The 21,843-nt window shown below is 40.8% G+C and overlaps 1 protein-coding gene across 1 annotated transcript in view; it reads left to right on the top strand.

The window, feature by feature from the left end:
• Positions 1–21,843, top strand: part of TIAM2 (TIAM Rac1 associated GEF 2) — a 137,330-nt gene that overhangs the window by 31,469 nt on the left and 84,018 nt on the right. Inside the window, exons 3-4 of the mRNA XM_061378593.1 lie at positions 16,153–16,264; positions 17,306–18,505. Coding sequence (XP_061234577.1) covers positions 17,312–18,505 — 1,194 coding nt within the window. The 5' untranslated portion in view covers positions 16,153–16,264; positions 17,306–17,311. The remainder of the gene's footprint in view (positions 1–16,152; positions 16,265–17,305; positions 18,506–21,843) is intronic.

The raw sequence follows: 21,843 nt of genomic DNA, 5'->3' as shown, positions 1-21,843 counted from the left end.
AAATGAATTTTATGGCTGAATAGGCATCATGTTGTCTCTTTGCTTTTTAGGGCTTTTGGTTATTTATTCACAATGATATTCTGGGAAAATATTTTATGTCTTTCCATTTAGCTCACTGACTCAATCTTCTGCTTCTGGAAATGCTTATAAGCAGATGAAAAAATACAGATTTTTCTGTGTAAACTGGTGGCTTACTTTTTGTTCATGTTAATTGAAAGGCTTATCTCTGTGGCATCTTTTTTAAAGAATGGGAAAGGAATTTCCTGAACTCCTATTATATGCATTAAGGTAAATTATTTTTGCTATTTTTTATCCATGTTGCCGTTGCTTAGGAACGGAAGTAATAAGATTAATTTTGACGTCTTCTCCTTCCATTTGTACTTCCATCAAACTATTAATTCCTTTTAGCTGTTGTGTTCCATATAGTAATTTACTAAAGATTTAAATGTCTTCCCTTATAGCCTTTGAATGCATTTGTAAATCTTTCTTCTCACACATGGTCTGTGTTTTGGTAATAGAGGTCTATTGCAGGCATTTGTAATTACTAACATTCCTTACAAAGTTTACATGAGGAACTTTATTCAGGTGCTACAATTTGAAGGGATTTCAGATTTAGAGGTATTTTGATGCTGTGAAGGAAATAAGATAGTCTCTTGATTGTAAGACTGTTGCATTTTTTTCCCTTCTTCAGAAAGGTTAGGTTTACATGGGATAATTATTGCTGCAAAGCATGTTTGATTATTGTTAAGATAAATGACTGAGAAATAATCCATCGTTAAGTAAAGCTGCTGGGTTTTTTTGCTTCCTTACTAGTGGTGTTCCCCTTCATTTCTAGGTATATTAGAAGTGGGAATATCATTGAATGATCTGACTCTTCAAATATGAGTGTCATTTGTCTGTAACCCATGCTGCTACATTAATTTGTTTATACCTGTCATCTGTCTTATAGCAGATGATAAGAAAAACCAATAAATAGCTATTTTGCCTCCCCTTCCCATAACTTTCCATATGTTAACATGCTTACTTTTGTTCACTTAGTGTTCAGGCTTGAAACAGCATGTTTTGGATTTCTCTTTAATTTGTTTACATCATTTGGTAGGGGCAGTGCTTATCAGCAACATATGTCCTCTTTTGTTTAAACTGAGCTTTCCTAAAAAATGTTGAGATTATGTACTGTGATGTGTATCCTTGCAGAAGCTCGTGCCCTTCATCTTTTACTATACAGTGGGGATAATAGGAGCCTCTTGCCTGCTTAACTCATGTGATTAAAATGGGACACATTGTGATGTTCTCCTCAATTAGCATGATCACTTCCCTGGGAGCCCTGGCTGTGGTGGTTTGCATTTTCCTCTCTAATGAGTAGAAAGAGTCTTTTGAGAATTGCTGAATAATTCAGACCATTAGGAACCTGTCAACTTAAACAATGCCCCCTCTGACCAGAAAAATGATTGTGAACAGTTGGACACGCTGGCAGATGTTGAACTTGTTCTCATTGTTCACTCTGCTTTGGGCAAATAGCTTTGCAGCCACTTACAGGATTTGTGCATCACTCCTTTCAGGCAGTGTGTGTGGGTGTAATCAATACATGTTAGCCAGATTTCTTCTAGGTTTTATACCACAGTACTTCTTTTAGTTAATTTAATGACACTGTGATAAACTGCTTATATTGCCATATACCACTTTTAGTAGGTTGGCTAGCCAGCTATAATGAGAAATCACAATCAAAGTTTAAAAAAAGAAAAAAGGGAGCAAACAAACACCATCTTCCCCCCCCCATTTGACTTCTTTAATATTCCTTCTGTTGTGTTAATTCCTTATTTTACATTTTGTGCTTATCTACAAACAGAAGGATTAGAGGTATTGTCAAACAGAATTTGCTGTACGCTCATATAACACTAGGATCTGAAATTTCAGGAGAAACATTCATGTTTTGAAACTTCCTATAAAATCATATGCATATGCAGGACTACTTTAGTTAAAACTCATTATGCAACAAAATCTATTTTATATGCCCTTTGGGGCATGCTATTGAAGCAAATACTGATTTAACACAATTTTCTTAGAAACTTTGCCATAATTATCCTTCTATAATGTTTATTTATGTCTGCAGATTTTTTAACTTAATTGATGAACAAGTGATCAGTATTATAATGAAAATTTATTTAATAAATTTAGTTAGAAAACAACCCTTTAAAGCTTCCTGCCCCCAGCAACTGTTTGCACTTCTGTCTTGAATGGATGGTAGCAAATAGTCAAGCTTGCACAAGCAATTAGCTGGTCTGTTGGATCAGTTAATGGAACAAGCTATGGTAGTAATGCAATGTGAAATAACATCTGTGCTTTATAAATATTTATGTTGTAAGATCTTCTAGTATATTCTTGTGACAAATGACTCCACCTTCAAATATTTTACATGTCTAATAGGCGTAGGGTTTTTTTAATGGCATGTGTGAAGTCTTCCGTTCTCATTTTTTTAACCTAATGCATTGTAAACCTTTCCACTCCTATTTTTGTGGTGTTTCAGTTGTTCATTAGATTTTTGTTCCTGCAAAGTTAACATTATTAAGTTGAGAGCATTTACACATCTACCTCCTGTTGTAAAAGAACTTCTGATTATAGCTTGGGAGATAGAGTTACCTAGTTAACTAAAATTTGTTTCTGTCCATTAGGTATTGAAAAAGTGTACTGCTGAAATAGGCTGCTTGTCAAAACAGATGCCTCAGTTCTGCTCCAGTGATACAGAAAGTAGCAAATACTGCTCAGAAGGGGTTCCCAGCTTGATCTTGTGATTCAGTGTTTCTTGCTCACTTTGTTTTTCTTAGTTCTGAAGAAAAAAAGACTAATAAAAAGTGTGAGCCTCTGAGGCTGTGCAGGGCAAGCCTCGCTGTAGTGGTAGCTGCCACCGCTTGTGAGCTGCCATCACCTGGGTCTCAGAGATTAACTCTAATGAGGGCCTCGGTGGTCCTGGACATTGCAACAGCAAACCTGGCAAAGCAACCCTCCATTTTTTTTGCTGAGCATGGCATTATATGGTGTGGGATGTCCCTTTGGTCCTTTGGGGTCAACTGTCCTGGCTGTGTCCCCTCCCATCCTCTTGCCCACCCCAGCCTACTTGCTTGTAGGGCAGAGTGAGAAATGGAGAAAACCTTGATGCTGTGCCAGCACTCTTCAGCAACAGCAATAATTCTGGTGTGCTGTCAACACTGTTTTGGTCACAAATCCAGAACACAGCACCATAGGGGCTGCCATGGAGAAAATTAACTCCATCTCAGCAAGACCCAGAGCAAGAGTACTGATTGATCATTCCAGCTTCTATTGTGCTTAGTCATCTAAATTGAGGAGATAGGTTTCCTGTGTAATTCACCTATCTCTCCTGATTTCCAGGTTTTCTGTAATGCTTCTGCCACATGCCCTGCCATCACATGACCATGTTTTCTCTTCATTTAATCATACTGAAATTAGTAAGACACTAACCAAAAGCGCTTTGATTCCCTAACTATTCTCTGTAACTCACCTGAAAATAGATCATAACTGCAAATAGTAAGCCCATGCCTACAGCAATGCTAAAGAACCACATAGCGCAAAAATAAAGGAAAAGTTCATCTTGTTTTAAACATCAGTATGGCATATTACAGGCCTTTGATGTCAGTGGGTTCTCCCTGTTTCAGACATTGGGAAAATGCATTTGAGAGGAGCAGTGAGGTACATATGGAGAGTGCCTGAACAGCAGCCCCTCTCCTCTGCTGAGCTGGGCAAGAGCATGCTGGCTCCACAGAAAGGTGGGAATGGGGAGCATCCCTTTGATCTCTTGCATTACAGCATTTCACAGGGAGAACTGCAGCCTCTGACAGGAAGGTGGTAGCCATTTAAGGCATTGCGAGTCTCTGTGATAGCTGAGGATATAAAATTGTGCTCATCTGCATCATTTTTCATTGCTTAACATCTATTCTAACCTACAGCCAGAGCTGTTAGACTCTTGTTGATGCTGTCATTCAGTAAGTGAAATGGCCAGCTGGTGTCTTCGAGCTTTGGTGAGAACCTCACATAAGCTTCTGTTTACTCATTTCCCACACTCCTCTTAATCAGAGTTAAGTAACTGTCATTAACAGTAACAGTGCATAAGCACTGGTTTGCAGAAAGGTGAGGAGTTCTCAGAAATTGAATTGACATCTTCTAGAGGAATTTCATGTGGCGTAAGGTTTCCCTTCACCATGGGCTGAATGAGGGACTGCTGTATTCTTTTTCTGCATTTCTCTTTCAAGGCTAAAGATATCAAGGATGGACCTTGAGTACAGCTCAATGATAATATTTCTCTAGCAGATGTTGCATGATTCAAATGTTTTAGTAATGAAATCATCAAGGCTTTGAATCTCATCTCTGGTTATTATTTTGTTGACAATAACATGTAATTATTTTTTAGCAGCTTAGCTACAGTTAGCTTCCCAGCTTTCTTGAGAGCTCCATTAGAGGTTTTTGATTTGAGTAACCCAATTTCTACTTCAAACTTCCTTAGTTCGTACCCAAACTCTGTTTTGGAGAACATAAGTGCATGTTTTGGATTTCATAGGAAGTCTTCTTACATCTCTGGCAGTTTGTGGTTAAGCCATGATTAGCAAGATACCAAAATCTCTCCATCCATGCCCATCCAGTGCCTGTTTGTTGAGTATTGGCAGAGGGACGTTATGGACCAGGGATTTTCACACAGCTCAGCTGTTTCAATGTCAGGTGAGCCAGGCAGGAGAGGGCAAAAGGTAAAGTGGTGAACTGGCTTCTCAGAAACAGACTTGAGCGTGTCTAAGAAAAGATATTTTATAGGGTTGGCATATGTTTGTAAAAGTGGGCAGACTTTAGGGAAGGAGGTGTATTGCATTAGCATGAATGCTGTGAATATGTGCATTTTCTGAGTTTTCGTTAATGACTTTCCATTGGTTAGAAAACAAAACAGTGGTGACAATGGCATGTCTTAGCACTTTCAAAGTAAAATCTAAGTGGTTTTGTAGTGTAAAAGTAGTGTAGAACATAGGTTAAAATAGCTGTCTTTATTTTTGATAATTCATTCACCTCCATCAATAAAAATAAGTTCTTGGCTTAAAAACATTTTGTAGAGCATATGTTTAACATACAACCTTCATAACACCTTTTCAATCTAGAGTGTTTATATAGCCAACCTGCTATCCAAGGCACAACTTTTAATTCCATTACAGACTTCACTGTACAAACTACAGTTTGTTTTTACTGCAAAACAGAGATGTTAAGAGCCATTAAGCTAGCAGAGACATGCATTAACACAAGCTATGGAGCTTCCTGTTTCTGTGTTGAAATACCCTTTAATTTCCTGTGTGACCTAGCAGCTTCCTATAAAATGAGGATAATGGCACCCTTCTCTTTCCCTGCCATGTTGTGATGATACATTTGTGGAAGATTGTGAAGCACGTAAATACTTCGCTTAGTAAGAAGAGATTAATGCCATGTGCTCAGCATGGAGCTTGCCTACTCCTTGTTGATTTTCAGAGGATATTTTATTATTAGATTGTCCCAAATAGGTAATGGCAAGGCAGTGGGTAGAAAAAGGGTACGAAGTAGATGTGGGGACTTAGTTTTGCTGGTGTAATAAACAAAGACCATCCTGCTGCAACCAACAAGCTAGACTCTACCAAAGCCCTTTCAGCCTCTCCTGCCTGTCCCCCAAGGAGCTCCTCAGGGGTCAAGGCAGGAGGAGGCCCTGTGGTCAGGGTGACGGCACTCGCAGCAGCCCTGAGCTGGAAGATGTTAAAGCTCCATTAAGTCAAGCCAGAAGAGTATGCCTTCAGCGTGTAATGCCAGTGTGCTAAAAGGTACGTTAGGGGTGGAAGCAAAACTAAAAAAAACCTGGGGGATATCAACTAGAGTCTTGAGACCAAACTAAATGAGTGTTGGTTGCCTTGTCATGAAAAGTGGGAATGGCTGATAAGTGGGAGACACAGTAAATACACAGGTAGGTTAGGAATAACATGGTAAATAGCTGAATGACCTCTAGGATTAGAGTGATAAAATGTAGTGAACTTGAAGGAGAAATTACAGGGTTGAGTGCTTGGCACTAATAGCAAAAATGCCTGTTGACATTTGGGAGTCACCCTCTGAAAATGAAAGCGGAAGGGAATCGACAGCTTTATTACCCGTTTCTGGAAGATTGTGAGGTACTAATGTGATTCGGCTGGGTCCTAGGTTATGTCAGTCCAGGTATTTTTCATTGACTTAGGGAAGAATTACTGTTACTGAGGAGAGTGCTGGAGAGGCATCTTTGGGAGTAGTATTTATACTTCTGAACATTCACCTTTAAGAAAGATAAATTCAACAAAATAGGTGATGATGAAAGGCTTCTGGGCTGGCTGGTGGCTAATCTTATCTAAGGAGTCATTTGAATGTGGTTTGTTTAATCAAGTAAGAGGTGGATTCATGGAGGAAATACAGTACTCTTGTGTGAGAAGGGGGATGGGACCAGAGATCAACTATTTCTCCTGAGAGAAACCTCGTGGTTTGACTCGTTAGCTGACATTGCTTCCACATTAGTCCCAGGGCTTGGATCTGGCCTGCTAGTGAAATAGTTGGACCACAGCAACCCTAAGTGAAGAGAATATAGCTGTACTGGGAACAGGAAAAAGAAAATAGTCTGCTTTTCGCAGAGAGCAAAGTTGTTACCAGAACAAGCAGATGTGAAGCCCCCAGATGGGTATTAAGTTGTAGAATTAGGAATATGGGCATAAGTCATGTACTGCTTTTTTAAGAGGTGAAATAGGATTTTATTCAAAATTCCTCCAAAACTGCTGGATTCTGGAGTTCCCTCTGTAATGAGACAGGACAGCAGACACAGTGAAACAGAGGTCCACCTTTACGTGTCAATTCCTGTGTTGCTATGCAAATTGTTATTTCATTTTTGTGGACATAAATATTGATTTGGGGCTTTTGTGGGTTACCAGTGATTTCTGTTGCAGTGTTACTGTGTTTATTTTCAGTTGAATACGTCATCTGCAGCGTAACTTGGCTGTATTTCCATGCTTGGCACTTGCATGTGACCCTGCGATTTTATTAGAATATTTGAATAAATGCCTTGTTTTTTGGCTGAGATTGCTTACCAACTGTTGCTTCAATCGATGAAGTGTTCAGCTTTTCTGATAATAAAGCAATTAATCATGTGCCTAACTACAGATTTAATAGCCTAGCTCTGTATATTGGAACTTGGGGATGTCATTTGCATCCAAAGAGACCTGTTTTATCTGAGGTCAGTTATTAAAAACCAAGTCATTGTCTCCATAGGGCAGTATAAAATGTCTGACGAAAGCAGTGAGGAAGAGAGAGCCTGAGTTTGTGATTGTATACGTGATGCTGTTGTGTGTTTGAGACGCGACTGAGAGCAACTCTTAAGAGCTGGTTTTCATGACTACAGCATTCCCGCTGTGGTTTGGCAAGTTGTGTTTTTGCCAGGGCGTCTCACACGGATGTTAGGAATACCTACTACCTCCTAGCAAGTTAAAAAATAGGTAAAAAGAAAAACCTCAGAAGACCAAAAATCCAAAACCAGGAGACCCTGGAGCTATCTTCAGGCAAGCAAACCCCTGTCCATTCAGCAGCCCTCTGAGCAGCTTTCCTGTGGAAGCAGCCTGGAGGCTGAGGAATGCGGGGTCAGACAAGAGCCCAGTCACAGCATATTCCCCGGCGGCTGCTCAGCATCGTGGCAGGCTGGCCCGCATAATCGTTTCAGGAGGCCCGTGGAAAACCACCCTCTGGTTAAGTCTGCATCATGCTGTTCCACCAATGGAAAAAATTGAACGGGAGGAGGGTGTGTAGCCTGCAGACTAAAATACATCCAGCCTCGCGCAGGATCTGTTTTTAGTTCCTAACGGCTGAGCATTTTGAAGTGTTAGGCACAGTTTCCTGGCGTGCCCAGGGCAGGGAGAGTCACTGTGCCTGCGTGTCTGTGTCGCCATGGCAGAGCTGGGGCAGCTGGGAGGTTGAAGCCAGTGCCCTGGGGAAGGTAAGTGAAAGCGGGAAGGGGGCTGGAGCCAGCGAGGGAGATGCTGGGGGAGAGCATTCAGTTGTCTGCTTGCCTGCTGCCGGACAGACCTGGAAAACTGCAAGAAAAGTAGGGAAAGACTTGGGAAGCCTCTGAAAGCAAAGGGCAGAGCAGGCTACGACAGCACCAGGTCTTGTAGCCTTCACACTGCCCCTGCTATTGCTGGCTGTGCCTGCGATGAATGGTTTTCCTCCACAAAACAGTTCTCGGTGGTCATCTGTCAAACTCAATTGCCTGAATTGCTAAATAAACCACCACTAGGATCATTTTACAGCTCTGCTATGACAGGGCTGGATTTCTTTTAAGGCTAATTATGAGAATGTTTGAGAGTGCTACAGTTTCTGCAATATTAAAGTGACTCTCCTAATACAGTGTGATTAATAATAGTTGTGAATCCTTTTTATTATGCTGTCTATTCTCATGAATACCCAAAGTAAGCTGCAGAAAATAGACAGTGTGTCCAAGCAAGGGTTATATGTTTGTGAAGAGTTAAGAGGACAAGTTTCAGCCAGCACTAATACTACCACTTAACTGGTGTGGTAAGGAAAACTGGAGCTCCTGCATCTGGCAGAGGTAGGTCCTGCACAGGTTTTGATTTTTCTACATAGATTTTTTAATATTATGTAGATTTTTAATATGTAACTTTGTGAATTGTGAAATTGTGAAAAATCAATGTTTTGTGGCACAGGAAAAGTAAAAAAGAGGGAAATGCCCCAGAAATGAAGAAGTGCCTTCCACTACCACTTCCCCCCCCTTTTTTTTTAAGCATGGGGTGATTAATTGCTTGTACGATGCAACCAAAGTTTGCTACTTTGTTTATGCTTGTTGCTGATGTGGTCAGAGAGTTAATTTTGTACACTGATGACTTACTTCTGGAAATGGTGCGTTTCTTTCCCTTTTGGGTGGATGATTCAATAATGCTATACAATGTACGGCAAATTACTAGTTAGAGGCAATGGATGGATTGTATTTTTTTCATGATCACCTTCAGCAGGAAAGGGATATCCACATGTCATGGAAGAGAGGACTCTGAATAGTGCAGTGTGTAGCTGTGAAGCTACAAAGCGTTTCAGTGGGGAAGCCTAATCCTCAAAGTACATTTTTATTCTTCTGATGTGTGAGTAACGCGCTGGTACTACAGGGGTATAAAAAAGGAAGCCCAAAGCTGTGTGACTGCTGTCGGGCTCTTGGCATGCAAAAATCAAGATCTGCTTTTAATTTTCCAAAGGACTGTGTCTCAGGTTTACCTCTGGTGTCTAACTCCCAGATCCTCTGTCCTCTTCAGGAAGTCCCGGGGCCGAAGGTGGGAAAGCATTTACTTTGGAACTGACACTCTCAAGTGTTTATGAATGTGTAAACTGAGAAGTAGAAAAGACTATGCCAAATGCAGCATGGGTTCCCCTCCCACTTGTGGAGTGGGCTATGTAAGAGATGGCAGGCAGGGAGTTCCACAGCCATCCCAGGCCCTATCCCACAGCCTGAAGCACACTGTCTTCCTGTTGCTACTGGAAATTTTTCTCTGGTGCCAAGGGTTCAGAATTGGTCCAATAGACTTGGGAGGGTTTACATCAGAAAGGACCTTTTGGGGCAGAATGGGCTGATATTCCTGCCTGGAATTGCTCTGCTGCCTTCACTTCTGCTCTACCTGGTATTGCTTGTCTGCAGGGATGCTCAGGGTATGGTGTTGTGAGCTGTGTCCTAGTCCAGAAATAACATTTCTTTTACCCTCTTCAAAGCTGATATTTTGTAATCTACAGTTTTGGGTGGATACAGGTCAGAGAATATCCCCATAGCTGCCTGCTGACTATGATTGTATTTGATGACATGAGTTGATTGCTACTGAAACAGACAAGAGGAGGGCAGATGTTCCTGGTGGGGATTGGGAGCCCCAGTTTGACAAAAAAACCAAAGTCTCACCTCCAGTTGATACTATGAATGAGGAGATCTGAGGCAGAGATCTCTTCAGGGTTATGTCTAAGCTCAGGCAGGAAGTCTGCAGATCTGAGCTTGGTCTCTGAAATGTTGTTACTCACTGGCCCAGGGCAAGCAGTGAGGCTGGAGCCGAAGATCCCTTGCTTGGAGCATCTTGGCTCCTTTCAGGTGCAGCATCCTCTCTGCCCCAGGCCTTGAAATCCTTTGAAAGCACCATATTAATCTACATCAGGACCTACCAGTATGCTTGCAACCAGAGTAAAGACCTTTCAAATCACTGGGCTCATTTCCCCTTCAAGGGCAGGAAATAGACCCTTTGACATATCAACTCTTCAACTACTGCAGCTACTGCATTAAGCCAAGATGTTAGCTGGCATTCCTGGTTGTTGGGGTTTTTTTTTTTTCTTTTTTTTTTTCTTTTCCTTTTCCTAAGCTAAATGGCTTTTATTTAAATGGATGTGCACTTTAGCCATTGTGTATAATTTCAGTAACATTTACAGATTGTGAAATTTGTTTTTCCTGCCAAAGAAGAAGTCCCTAGAGATCTAGATTGTATCAGCACTGGTATAATACGATAAGGATCTCTAGGCTTGACTCAATCTTCCATATTGCCCTAACTTGAAAGCTATAGAACATAATTTAATTAAGCTACCAATGGTTTGGACCCAGAAGAATAGGTTGAGTAAAAGAAGGAGTCATGTCCCAGGTACGGAATGTGTAATTCTGATGTGGTATATATGTGATGCAGCATAGACGTGTTTGGATTAATGTATTTAAAGAAAAGAAACCTCGTAAAGGAGAGTGTCCCCTTCTTGCTTAAACTGTGAAATTAGAAGTCTATATGCCATGTAGGTATGATTCACAGCATGAAAGAAGTTTCTGGTGTCATAATGACTACTGATGTTTAATAAGAAAACCATTTGTTTTAATTTGATCTGTGAGCTACCAAGCAGTTCCTAATTCAGGAGGCTGTAGCTTTAAAAAGACTAATGAGTGAGTGAAGAATTCTGGCTTCAAATCAGATTTTTAAGACAAAATAGTCCTTTTTTTTTTTTTTTTTTTTTTAAAGAAAGGCATACTTGTGGTGTTTTGGTTATTCATTCTTTGAATACAGTGGTATATAATGCAAAGTATCCTGCCAAGAATACCATGGTATAATTATTATGGTATATTTTTGTAATAGGAATGTGATTGAGATTGCAGGAATAAGAAATCTGCTTCTGATTTGTGGAAGCATGTGACCAAAATGCGTAGTTCTAAAAAATACAGTAAATTGTTTCCAGTAAGAAATTCTACATTTAATCCAGACACAATGTTATGCTAACCTGCCTCCCTCATTAATTTCACATATCCATCCATACGTGGAGGAAGGGGAGGACAGGTTTGCATTCTAGCATTCTGTATTACTTTTGTATTAAAAACCCAAGTAGATTAAAACTTAATTAAACTTCAAACCTGTAATTCTGTATCCCTGTAAGAATTCAATAAGTGCATTGATTGCTTGAAAAGCTTATGAACATGTTATGTGAAAGATAGTTATATACAATTTCTAAGACTTTATATAAGCCATTTAAAATGGACAGTGTTTTAACAACTAGGTAAAAGAGAATGTAAATGAAAGAAAAAAAAAGTGCAAGTTGCTCGGTCAATTAAAAATACCCAAGCCAAATCAAAAGCAGAAAAGGCTTTTCCTAATGTAAAAAAACAATAATGTAGTTGCTGTACATGACAGCATGCAACATTTCTAAGTGGATCTGCCATTAAAAGAAAACAAGTTGGTCATTTCATGTAAATGAGGGGGCTTTCTGTTTCCTTTTCTATTGCTCTGAAATGCTTTCAGATTCTCCATTATCCCAGTTCCACTGATCCTGATGACAGTCTCCTGCTCTGCACTTATGAACCACGCACTCAGAGCAGCCACCTGTGTAAAGACCCTGGTGCAGCCTTCCCTCCATGCCTCCCCTCTCCACCGTGTGCAGCCTGGAGATAGCCATCGTAGTCCGACTCTGCAGTTTGGTGTCCTTACTTGCCCGTGTGGAAATAGGGTTTTCAAATACAACAGAAACCTTGCAAGACTCTCTCCTCTTGCTTCATTACTAGAGAGCAGTTGATGGGATATATTCTGCCCCTTGCATGTAAAGGCTCTTTGTACAAATATTTATATCACCACCGAATGAGTTGAAGTTCTGCCTTAACTTTGGCAGATATTTATACCAATATAGATGGCTGAGAAGGGACTGTGTCCAGAGGCAAGTGTCTTTAAAGGTACTGCACTGGTGCAGGTAACAATCCTCTTGTTGATGAAGAAGTTCTGAAGAGGTGGTGACACGTGGTGGCTGTGTAAGCTACAAGTATGAATAAAATACTTGGTTAACTTATTTCTTTCTTGAATAATTTCCTCAAGGAAATTCTTTCTTAAAAAGCTTAAACTGTGTCTTGGTATGTCACTGTAAAGAACTGAAAAGATGTAGGCTTTTACTTTTTAGTGGTGAGATAGGTTGCTCTAGCTCCTACCTACTTTTTAGCTCTTGATCCAGTGCTTCCTTTAAAAGCCTTTTTGCTGTTAAAGATAAGAGGTTTTAAATTTAAGCTTTTCTGGTGTGCATGAAGAGTTCCTGTTCCTGGTATTGCTGAAGACTCATGAGCTCCTGCATTTCTTAGTGAGTCCTCACTCAGTGGTGCGTAATGGCATGATGTTATCCTCATTTAGACCTGTTTGTTTTGTTTTTGTTTTTTTTTGCCATTGTTTTTGCTGGTTTTGCACTGATGCCATGTTTAGTGAAGGAAGGATCAACTTCATCAGTAGATTTTTGGGAAAGCTTCAGCAGGTATTAAGTGGTTTGTAGATCACTTCTTATACAGCTGCCAGTGAAGATTCAGTGTCACCAGCCATCCAGAACAATAAAGGCATTGAAATACATCAGAGAGATAGCTTTGGTGCATGAGTTTGTATGTCTCATGAGGGTAACTTTTTGATGCAGGCTAAAGCCTATCTTTTCTAGGGCTGAGATTAGTTGAGCTCTTATAACATCCTGCATGGTGAGATTGTCAGTCCCAGTCAGGGAAACCTGCTGAAGCTCCCTAGGAAGATGCTACAGCAGTCTCTTGCCTTTTTGTAACTCATATATAGCTACTGCCCAATGCTGACTGTGGCTGCGGAGCATTCAGTTTACTTACGGCTCTGTGCTCACCCCCCATCAGTCTGGAGCTTGCCATTTTCTGACCTCTAGTTTTAGAGTCTCAGCCTGGCTAGTGTGACTGTACACGAAGTGGATGGCTGGCAGTAGCAAAATCATTTTTGTCTGTGTTCCCACTGTAGCAGATGAGACCAACACAGGAGCCTGTCTCCCTTGACTCAGGTCTCCCACTAATTCATAATGTAATAATTCCTTGTTGTATCTTATAAGCAAACCTAGTACTGGGATGTTATTGTTATGGTTCAGTTTTGCTTGCAGTATGGTTAGCAAGTCAAGGTTTCTAAACCTGTATTTTGAGATGAAGAATGAGGAGGAAAGCACCCATACAATTGTGGAGCACTACTTGTACATATGCTCACCTTCATTTTAAGAAAGGCATTTTCCCCTCTAGCATTTATAGAGCAGTCTAGGTGGGGTGGTAGTAATCATAGAATAGTTATGCTTGGAAAGGACCTGATCAGGCGCTTCTCCAGAACAGCTCGCGTGTTTGTATTTTGGAGCCCAAAAAGTCTAGAGGAACTTAATGTGGAGAACTCCAAAGGTGGGGAAATACGTTTTTAGCTCTGGGGTTATGATTTGCGCTAATTATTAGGTGTGGTGGGGAAACATACTAATCACCCCAGATTAGTATGTTTGCATAGCTGGGTTTTTTGAATGTGTTAGGGGGAACCAGGGTGAAGATTAAAAACTTCTTTTTTAGGGAATGTGGTATAATTGAAAACAAATAAACTCTTAATAGTCGTCTTCAGGCATAGTGAGCTGCTTTCTAAATATGCTGATTATAACTGCAGAAAATATTCATAGAAACTGGTTTTACGTACAAGAAGTATTCATTCCTCTGTGTAAGAAGAGAGAAAAGCACGTTTTCTTCTGCGGTGGTAAGTTGCTGTGAGAAATATAGGGGAAGCTGAACTCTGTTCCCTGCACTGTAACTTCCAGTGCTTCCACAGTTCAAATAGCGTAAAATGTGTGACTGGAGTGAGCACAGCCAGAGCTTGTCTGCATTTGCCTGCCTGCCCCAGTGTCCCTCTGCCTTTGGGCACCAGCTGATTCACTCTACTCTCTCCCCATACCCCATCCCCTTTGTAATCTGAAGAGACAAAATTGCTCCACACAAGTGTGAGGCAAGAGAAAGGCACCACAGCTGATTTTCAGGTTGATGGTCTTTGTGCAGCCTCGCAGATGCCCAGATTGGTTATTGCAGTGTGTGTGAATGTTTAGCTTACCGTAGCTTTCTGGACAGCCAGAATGCTGAGAGAAGTCCCTTGGGGCTATTTCTATGGGATTTATTGACTGTTCTGTTGTACTGCTGACTGATTCCTTCACAGACTGAGGCACTGTTTTGTAGACATTGTACCCCGAGATAAATTTATTCGTTCACCCATTATGTGACCTGTGTATTGGATCAGACATGTACAATAGACCCTGGCAGCAGGAGTTCGAGCCTTGATGAATTGGATGTCTATCTTCTGAGCTTCATGACAGCAGCTTGCTCGCTACCAACTCTCTTAAAAGGATTACCTAACCATTGCACAATCGCTATGGAGACCAGATGGTCTTTTTGCCTGTTTCTTTAGACAAATTGGGTTCAGTGTTCCCTTATGAATAGATATAAACCCTTCAAAGCCCCCTTGTTTCTGCTCCCAGATGAAGAATTCTGAATGTAAACTCATTGCTCATTTGTGGTCTGTGCCTCCTGGATCGCAGAAGGCAGTTCTGCTGGGGGTTCACAATTTGTTCTGCAGCTTGGAGTCTAGGAAGTTTGTGTGTTGTCTTCTGTTTACCTTCAATCTTTTGTTTAATCCATGTTGCATATAACATTTTTAAAACTGTTTATATAAAAGTGTGCACTTAACAGCATAGGCAAATCAAATCCATGAGGCAAGGGCGTCTTCAACAGGAATGTTCCAAGTTGTTAGAATAAGAAATTAAAAAGATAATTTTTTTCTTGGCATTTTGAGACTGTTTTGAGCTCTAGTTTGCAATCTTTACCTTTGTTTTTGGCAAGGTTAGCACAATACCTAGGTTACTAGTGAATTCTTTTAAATATCTTCAAGGTTCTTATACAGCAAAGAGCCACAAAACAAGTTAAAAAAAAAGCAAAATTCTACATGTTCAAATCAGGTGGGTATTCAATTAAAAATTATGAACAGCAGCCACTGAATTTATGCAGAGAAAAATATTTTTTTTGGGGTAGTATATTAAGAATGGTTTCTAGCTAAAAAAGTGTATTCTCAAACTGAGCCTGAGATCTTGTTCATTGTCTTTCCTACTGAGTGTTTCAATCTCTAAACTGCTGGTGTGTTCTGTGAGATTCAGCTTCTGTCCTTTTGATTTGAGTTGTGGCTTTTGTGTGCCATCTGAAGAGACAACATGTTCAGATGGTCAGGAAGAACTTCAGTCTTGTTACGTTTGTGCATGTGCAGTGCTTGGTGCTGTCTTTTTCTTGTTTTACTGGCAGATTAACTTAAAAACCAGAACAAACCTGAAGAGGAAAGTTGCTGGGTAGTTGATGGAGTGAATTGCACAGTGGCCTTTCATGGCAGGGGTCATAGTTGGAATCCAGGCTTGGGGAAGGATAAACAGGTGCTGTGGGACATTGCTCTGACCAGTTTAGTCCACATTGTAGAGATCACTGAACAGTCCTGCCATCTATAATTGGTCATCCAAAAAGAAAACTGGAGTGGGCTCAAAGTTTGCCTTAACTTGTTATTGAGAGGGGACAAGGACAGAATTAGAAAAAAAACCCAGCCAAACAGTGACTTAATCGTATTAATTCAATGTCAGTTATTAAAGTACACGTATAAAAATGTAAGTCGCAAGTCCAGGAATCCCTGGAACAGACCTCTCTTCTCCATTTTTAACTTCAGTCTGTGGGGGGGTTTTTTTGGTAATTGTTTTGCTTATAGCTGGAGTAAGGTGTAAGTTCTATTTGACTGAAAGACCTTCTTTGTCTTTTTGTTTTTTTTCTAGGAAGGCTGCGTGAAACTCCATCCTGGTTTTGGCAAGTGTAATGGCTGGCCACAAAGACAATGCTGAGCATGTTAACTGCTAACTGTGCCCGTGTTTAAGAGTGATTCTACAGGTTTGTTCTTCATTCTATACTGTGCTTTTCATCTAAAAGTGCTAAGGGATAGACGTGGGAATGTTAAAATATAAGATAAGATTATGCTTTTGCAGTGGCTTATTTTGACAAAATTTCAATGAGGCTATAGTATATTCTCCTAAGAGTGATAGTCTGAGATCTGACATGCAAAGTAGCATAGTGCCAATGGAAAACCGCTTTGATGTTGTTTCTGTAAATTACGAAACAGTGGAGATTCACTCCAGATAACAAAAAGAACAGATCAATCTTTTTTTACTTTGGGGTACACTTCATGTAGGTCCAAAATCTTCAATCATCTCACTGGGGCACTTTGACTGCTCCAGTGTGTGCTATTCACTGTGAATTCAGTAAAAAGCTGAAAAGCATTTTACTAACTGAACTACCAAACTGTGCCATGCTGAACGAGCATAATGCTGTTTTGTGCTGTAATGGAAGATGAGGCTATTCAATAACGAAGTTATTTTTTATTTGGATTTTCTTTTTCCTTTATCCTGGATTGACTCCACTTAAACACAAAGTAGGGTTTTGCTGAACAGTTCACTAAGGCAACACTTGGTTGCAAAGAAACCAGCCAAGCTGAAACTGCAGTGGGCTTGTCTCCTGACAAAAGGGATTTCTTTGAAAGTACAGTTCACTTTATGTTTAAGTTATGATTATCTTGCTGTCTCCCTTTCATTATGCCATTGTTCTGGGGAGCCAGAGATTTTGTAAGTTATAAGAAAAGGACGTTGCCAAGGGTGTGGGTGGAGAAAGGTGTTGACATCATTTCAATAGAGTTAGATTCCAGCTTTATAAGAGAGGGGCAATGAACCACACAGAGAATAGGCTTTCCTTGCCTGCCCCTAAAAGAAGTTCAGTTATGAATGTAATGTTGTAAATGGCTATTTAATGGCTCTTTTTAAAAAACAATTGTTTCATATTATTCTTAAAGAGGCAGTTTCCTTTGTAGATGGTAAAAATGGTCTGTTACTTTTTGCTGTCTAATAGCCATTGTTTCTAATGAAACTCTACTTAATTTAGTGGAAAATGGGGAATTCAGAAAGCCAATACAGTCTTCAGGGATCAAAAAATCATGCTGCTGCTACAGCCAGTGCCAAGCAGAAGCCTTGTTCTCTGAAAATTCGCAGCATTCATGCTAAAGATGAAAAGTCTTGCTCTATGCATGGATGGGGACATACCAATAGTGGCTCGAACTACAAATCAAGGTCCCTTGCCAGAAGCTGCCTTTCACACTTCAAGAGTAGTCAGCCTTATTCATCTAGACTCGGTGACACTGTGGTGAAGGTCTCTAAAAGCAATGCCCATGCCAAACACAGGACAAATACCTCAGGGGACTACTGCCAAGGAAGTAGCACAGTGTTTTTGCCAGAGAACGGTTTCCACTATATTGGCCTTCAAGCTGGAAGCAATCACACTGCCTCTCGAGAATGCAATGGGCACATTTTAAATTGCTATGGAAAGAATGAGAGTCTTGCATCAACCTCCCCATCAGAGGACAGAAGAAGTCCAAAAGTTCTCATTAAAACATTGGGGAAGCTGGATGGTTGCTTGAGGGTTGAGTTCCACAATAGCAGCAACAGCAAGGTACCAACTGAGGAGTCCAGTGGACCAGTCCAGTTGCTGAGGTATTCACCCGCATTGGAATCTAAGCCAAATAACCTGCTTGATGTTAGGAGGAACTCCAGTGCAGACTGTTCTTCAAGCCGTCTGTCACCTACCGATTCAAGGTTTCGATCTAGTAAAGGAAGTTCCCTCAGTTCTGAGTCTTCATGGTATGACTCTCTCTGGGGAAATGCTGGGGATATCAATGAGCTGGATGGTCCATACTTGACCAGGAGCACTCCAGATACAAGTATTCACGCCAGTTTCCCAGCAAGCGACAACAAGAAGTCCTTCAACCAAAGTTCATCTCTTTCCTCACTCCGAGATCTCTATAAGGATACAAATTTGGAAAGCACTCCTTCACCTGGGATCAGGCTGTCTGACGAGTACATTGACACTCATGGAAGCCTAAGCAACCGCGTCTCATTTGCCTCAGACATCGATGTTCCTTCCAGGGTAGAGCAGGGAAGTCCTGCACATTATTCCTCCTACACACTCCCATGCAGAAAGTCCAAGCCCCTCAGTGAGGATGCATCCAAGAAGGATACATTAAAAAACCGTATGCGACGCATCAGTGACTGGACGGGAAGCCTCTCGAGGAAGAAGAGGAAGCTGCAGGTATGTAGGAAACCCCAGCTTAAGTGCCTGAAAGTTGGTTTGTAGATTTCTCTTCCAGATGTAGCGATTGCATCATGTTTGTCTTTCTCACAGGATAATTACTTGCTAATCTGATTTAGTAATTTGTGGAATTCTGAGAAGCATTGCATCCCTGGAGCTGTCTGAAATTACAATAGTAAAAAAAGATAAATGTTTGTATGTGCAAATTTTCCCTTCTTATTTTGTCAGTTTCGTAGTTAACTCCAGTCTCTGCAGCCTAATGTCTCAGTGAATTAGCTTTTGAAATAATTTTTGAAATCATTGCATCACTTAAAAAGTAACTTGGAGTTTTTAAGCCTTCTCTTTTTTTCACCTGTGCCAGGAATCAGCCTATGTTTATGAAGAGTGTGGAAAGAGCAGTAGAAGGAGGATGTTATAAATATCTTTGAAAGTATTCTCTATTCGTATTATTTGCTTTACCATTCACTTTGGTTTCGTTGCCGATCCATCTCTAGCAAGGCAAGCAACTGTAGAGTATGGACCAGGGCTGCTGGTTCTGCCTCCACCTCCACTTAGGCATTACATGGTGCTTAGTTCACCAGATGGGAAAGCTTGAGTTGCCATCTGACTTGCTGGGAGATGGTGGTGTGAAGAAAGAGATGGGAGGAAGACAAGATGGAGGGAAAGGATGTTAGGATGTTTCCTTAGAAGAATTTAAGGCTAATCCCATTAACAGGAATTTAGGATGCCTGTGGGATGCCTGTGGTTAGTAATGAAATTCTCATCTCTAGCTGTAGGTCCCAGAACTGGCTCTTGAAATGCCAGATTGTGCCTGGACTTCTGCCTCTGAGTTCACAAGCTGAAATGGAGGCCACAGACTGTTTTTGGTTTTGGTTTGAATCTTTTATTTATTTATTTATTTATTAATCTTCCCTAGTGTTTCTTATACAGGGTCACTGTGCTTCCCTCACTGAAGGATCTGCTCCTTTTCAGAAACATTGGAGTGCTGACCACTTCAGAAGTGAGCAGAGTGAAGGCAACACCTTCTTCTGTAACTTAGGCAGCAACTATGCAGTAGATCATAACACATGTTTTATATGGCATGTAAAGCAAATATTGTCTCCCGTGTTGGAAATTCAGACAGTTATCATGCTTAGCAGGCACCTGTCATTGCGGTGTAAACCACTGGCAGAGCCTTAGGCTCAGAAGTAAGGTCGGCATAAGGTTTGACAGTGTAAATCCTAGGTACAGGCTACAGAAACTGGGAAAATGAAAATGAAAGCTGTTTATTTGGATCACTTCTTTTGTGAGTTGGTGCTCATGTACTTTATCAGATGCTGTCTCTTCACCTTTTTACTCTGCTGTGAAAGAGAAGGCGAGGCAGAAAAACTGGAATCAGCGAAAAGCCTCAGCACCTAGAGATGGGATTCTTCACTGGTTTCAACATCTGTAGCTGTTCTGGATTTTACAGCCAGGCTTTACATTTGATCTCTGCATCCCAGACCTTTGCCATGTATTGCTTAGTTATGACATTTTCAGAATGGTATTTGTGGTGCACGATTCATAGCTGTTTTGAATTCGCTGTGCAGTGAGCTGACTTCAGACACAGCAAGGAAATTTGGCTGGTGAGATTGCATCAAGCTTGAATCTGATTCTGGAAGAAGGAAATAAGCCCTAGCTCAGAAATGGCGATTTCTTAGGAAAAGGCATAGGATATAGTAATTGATTTTTATCAAATACCCAGTGACAGGAAGGATAAGAGGGATGCTGAATGCGTTATGATTTTGCCTTCCTCGTGAGGCTTGGTCAGTTGCTTTCTGCCTTGCACACTTTGAGTAACCTGCCATCTCTTCTGGGGGTTGCTGTGTTGTAGTTTGGTAATGGTTAAACTCTCACTGGGTCCTTTGGCTTAAAAATGCAGAAGTACTATGTGTGGTTATGATGTGTCAGAGGGTTAAATCGCTGTTTGCAAGACTGTTAATCACAGTGATTGTAGCCTTCGTGCTTTGCTCTGAACAATGTGTCCCTTCCTCAGCACATTACTAATAACTGACTGTGAGTCACTTGGGCTGAATGTAGGTGAAAGCTGGAATATTTCCCTATAAGTAGGCCTAAGCCCCAGTGCTGACTGGGTACATAGGTACCTCCAGCTGACCCAGTGGAAACAAGTTGGCCAAGCTTCCTGCTTCATGGGGCACAGGACCAGGAGGTGCAGTCTTGGGATATTGAGGCCAGTGCCCTGCTGCTAGAAAGGTGGTGGAGTTTAATCTCCTTTGTGAGCAAATTGCAATTTAAAATCAAGTGGGCTTTTCCCCATCTTGAAGTCTGTTTCCAGATCCTTTTACTCCAATACTTGCTAATTTGTAGAGTAAATGTAGTCCTGGCCATTTTGTTCTGATGCCAGCATTGTCTGCTACATTAATTATTCTTCCCTCTTATTTAATCTGTTATGATTTGGTTAAAGGGAGAAATGGTTTATTTTCTCGGGCCACATTTAAGGGGTTATGCAGACTCTTTTTTTGTCTCCTGTCTGGAGATAGGAAGTCTGTTTCCTTTTTAATTCTGGCACCCTTCCTCTGCACCTGTTTCAAATCATCCATAAACAGATTTGGATATGAGATATTTCAGAGGAGCCCATGGCTGTACCCTGTCTAGTGACTTGGATGTTTCCTTATGTCTGACTTGATCTGATACTTGATCTGATATATCCTGGAATTTAGTTTGCCTTTCTAATAATGATTTCATGTTAAGACTTGAAGCCGTTCTGTGCCATGACCCAGCTTTCGTGGCATGAGAGTGTCCTAATGTGTTCCCTGGCACTGGGCTGCACAGCATGTCCTCACTCAGTTTAATCGTTGCCAAAATGGCATTAGGTAGATGATATGTCAGGATACGTTCTGCGTGAGCAGCAAGGTATATACGATGCATGTGCAACCTGTAGAGAGAATTTAGGCAGGCTTGTTTCACAGTCAGCCATGGCTAAGGTGGTGGTGTAAAGTCAGTGTGCAGCTGTATAACACGGAGAAATTGCTATCTATAATGAAAATCCAGCCACCAGATACTGCTGCTTGCAGATAGATTAAATAGTAAATAGCCTGTTTATGAGAATAATTTCTGAAATTTCCTAACTTCATAAGCCAGAGCCCTGAAGTGTGGCATAAAGAGAATTTAAAGTACTTTGAGACAACCTCTTTCTTTGGCTTGAAAATTAGTATTAGATTCTACTTTGAGCTTGGGCTCTAATGAATTTAGCAGGCTGCATTGTTTCCTGTATTGTTCTTCACAGGTTATTATTACATTCATCACTTTGTCTAATTGGTATCTTACCCACTCTTTCTTTTGCATAATCTACAACTATT

This window comes from Neopsephotus bourkii, unplaced genomic scaffold (assembly GCF_033783945.1).
Source record: "Neopsephotus bourkii isolate Nb327-2 ecotype Australia unplaced genomic scaffold, CSIRO-AGI_Nbou_v1 NB_1767, whole genome shotgun sequence".
NCBI classification, from domain to species: domain Eukaryota; kingdom Metazoa; phylum Chordata; class Aves; order Psittaciformes; family Psittacidae; genus Neopsephotus; species Neopsephotus bourkii.
This window is presented reverse-complemented; position numbering and strand designations above follow the sequence as displayed.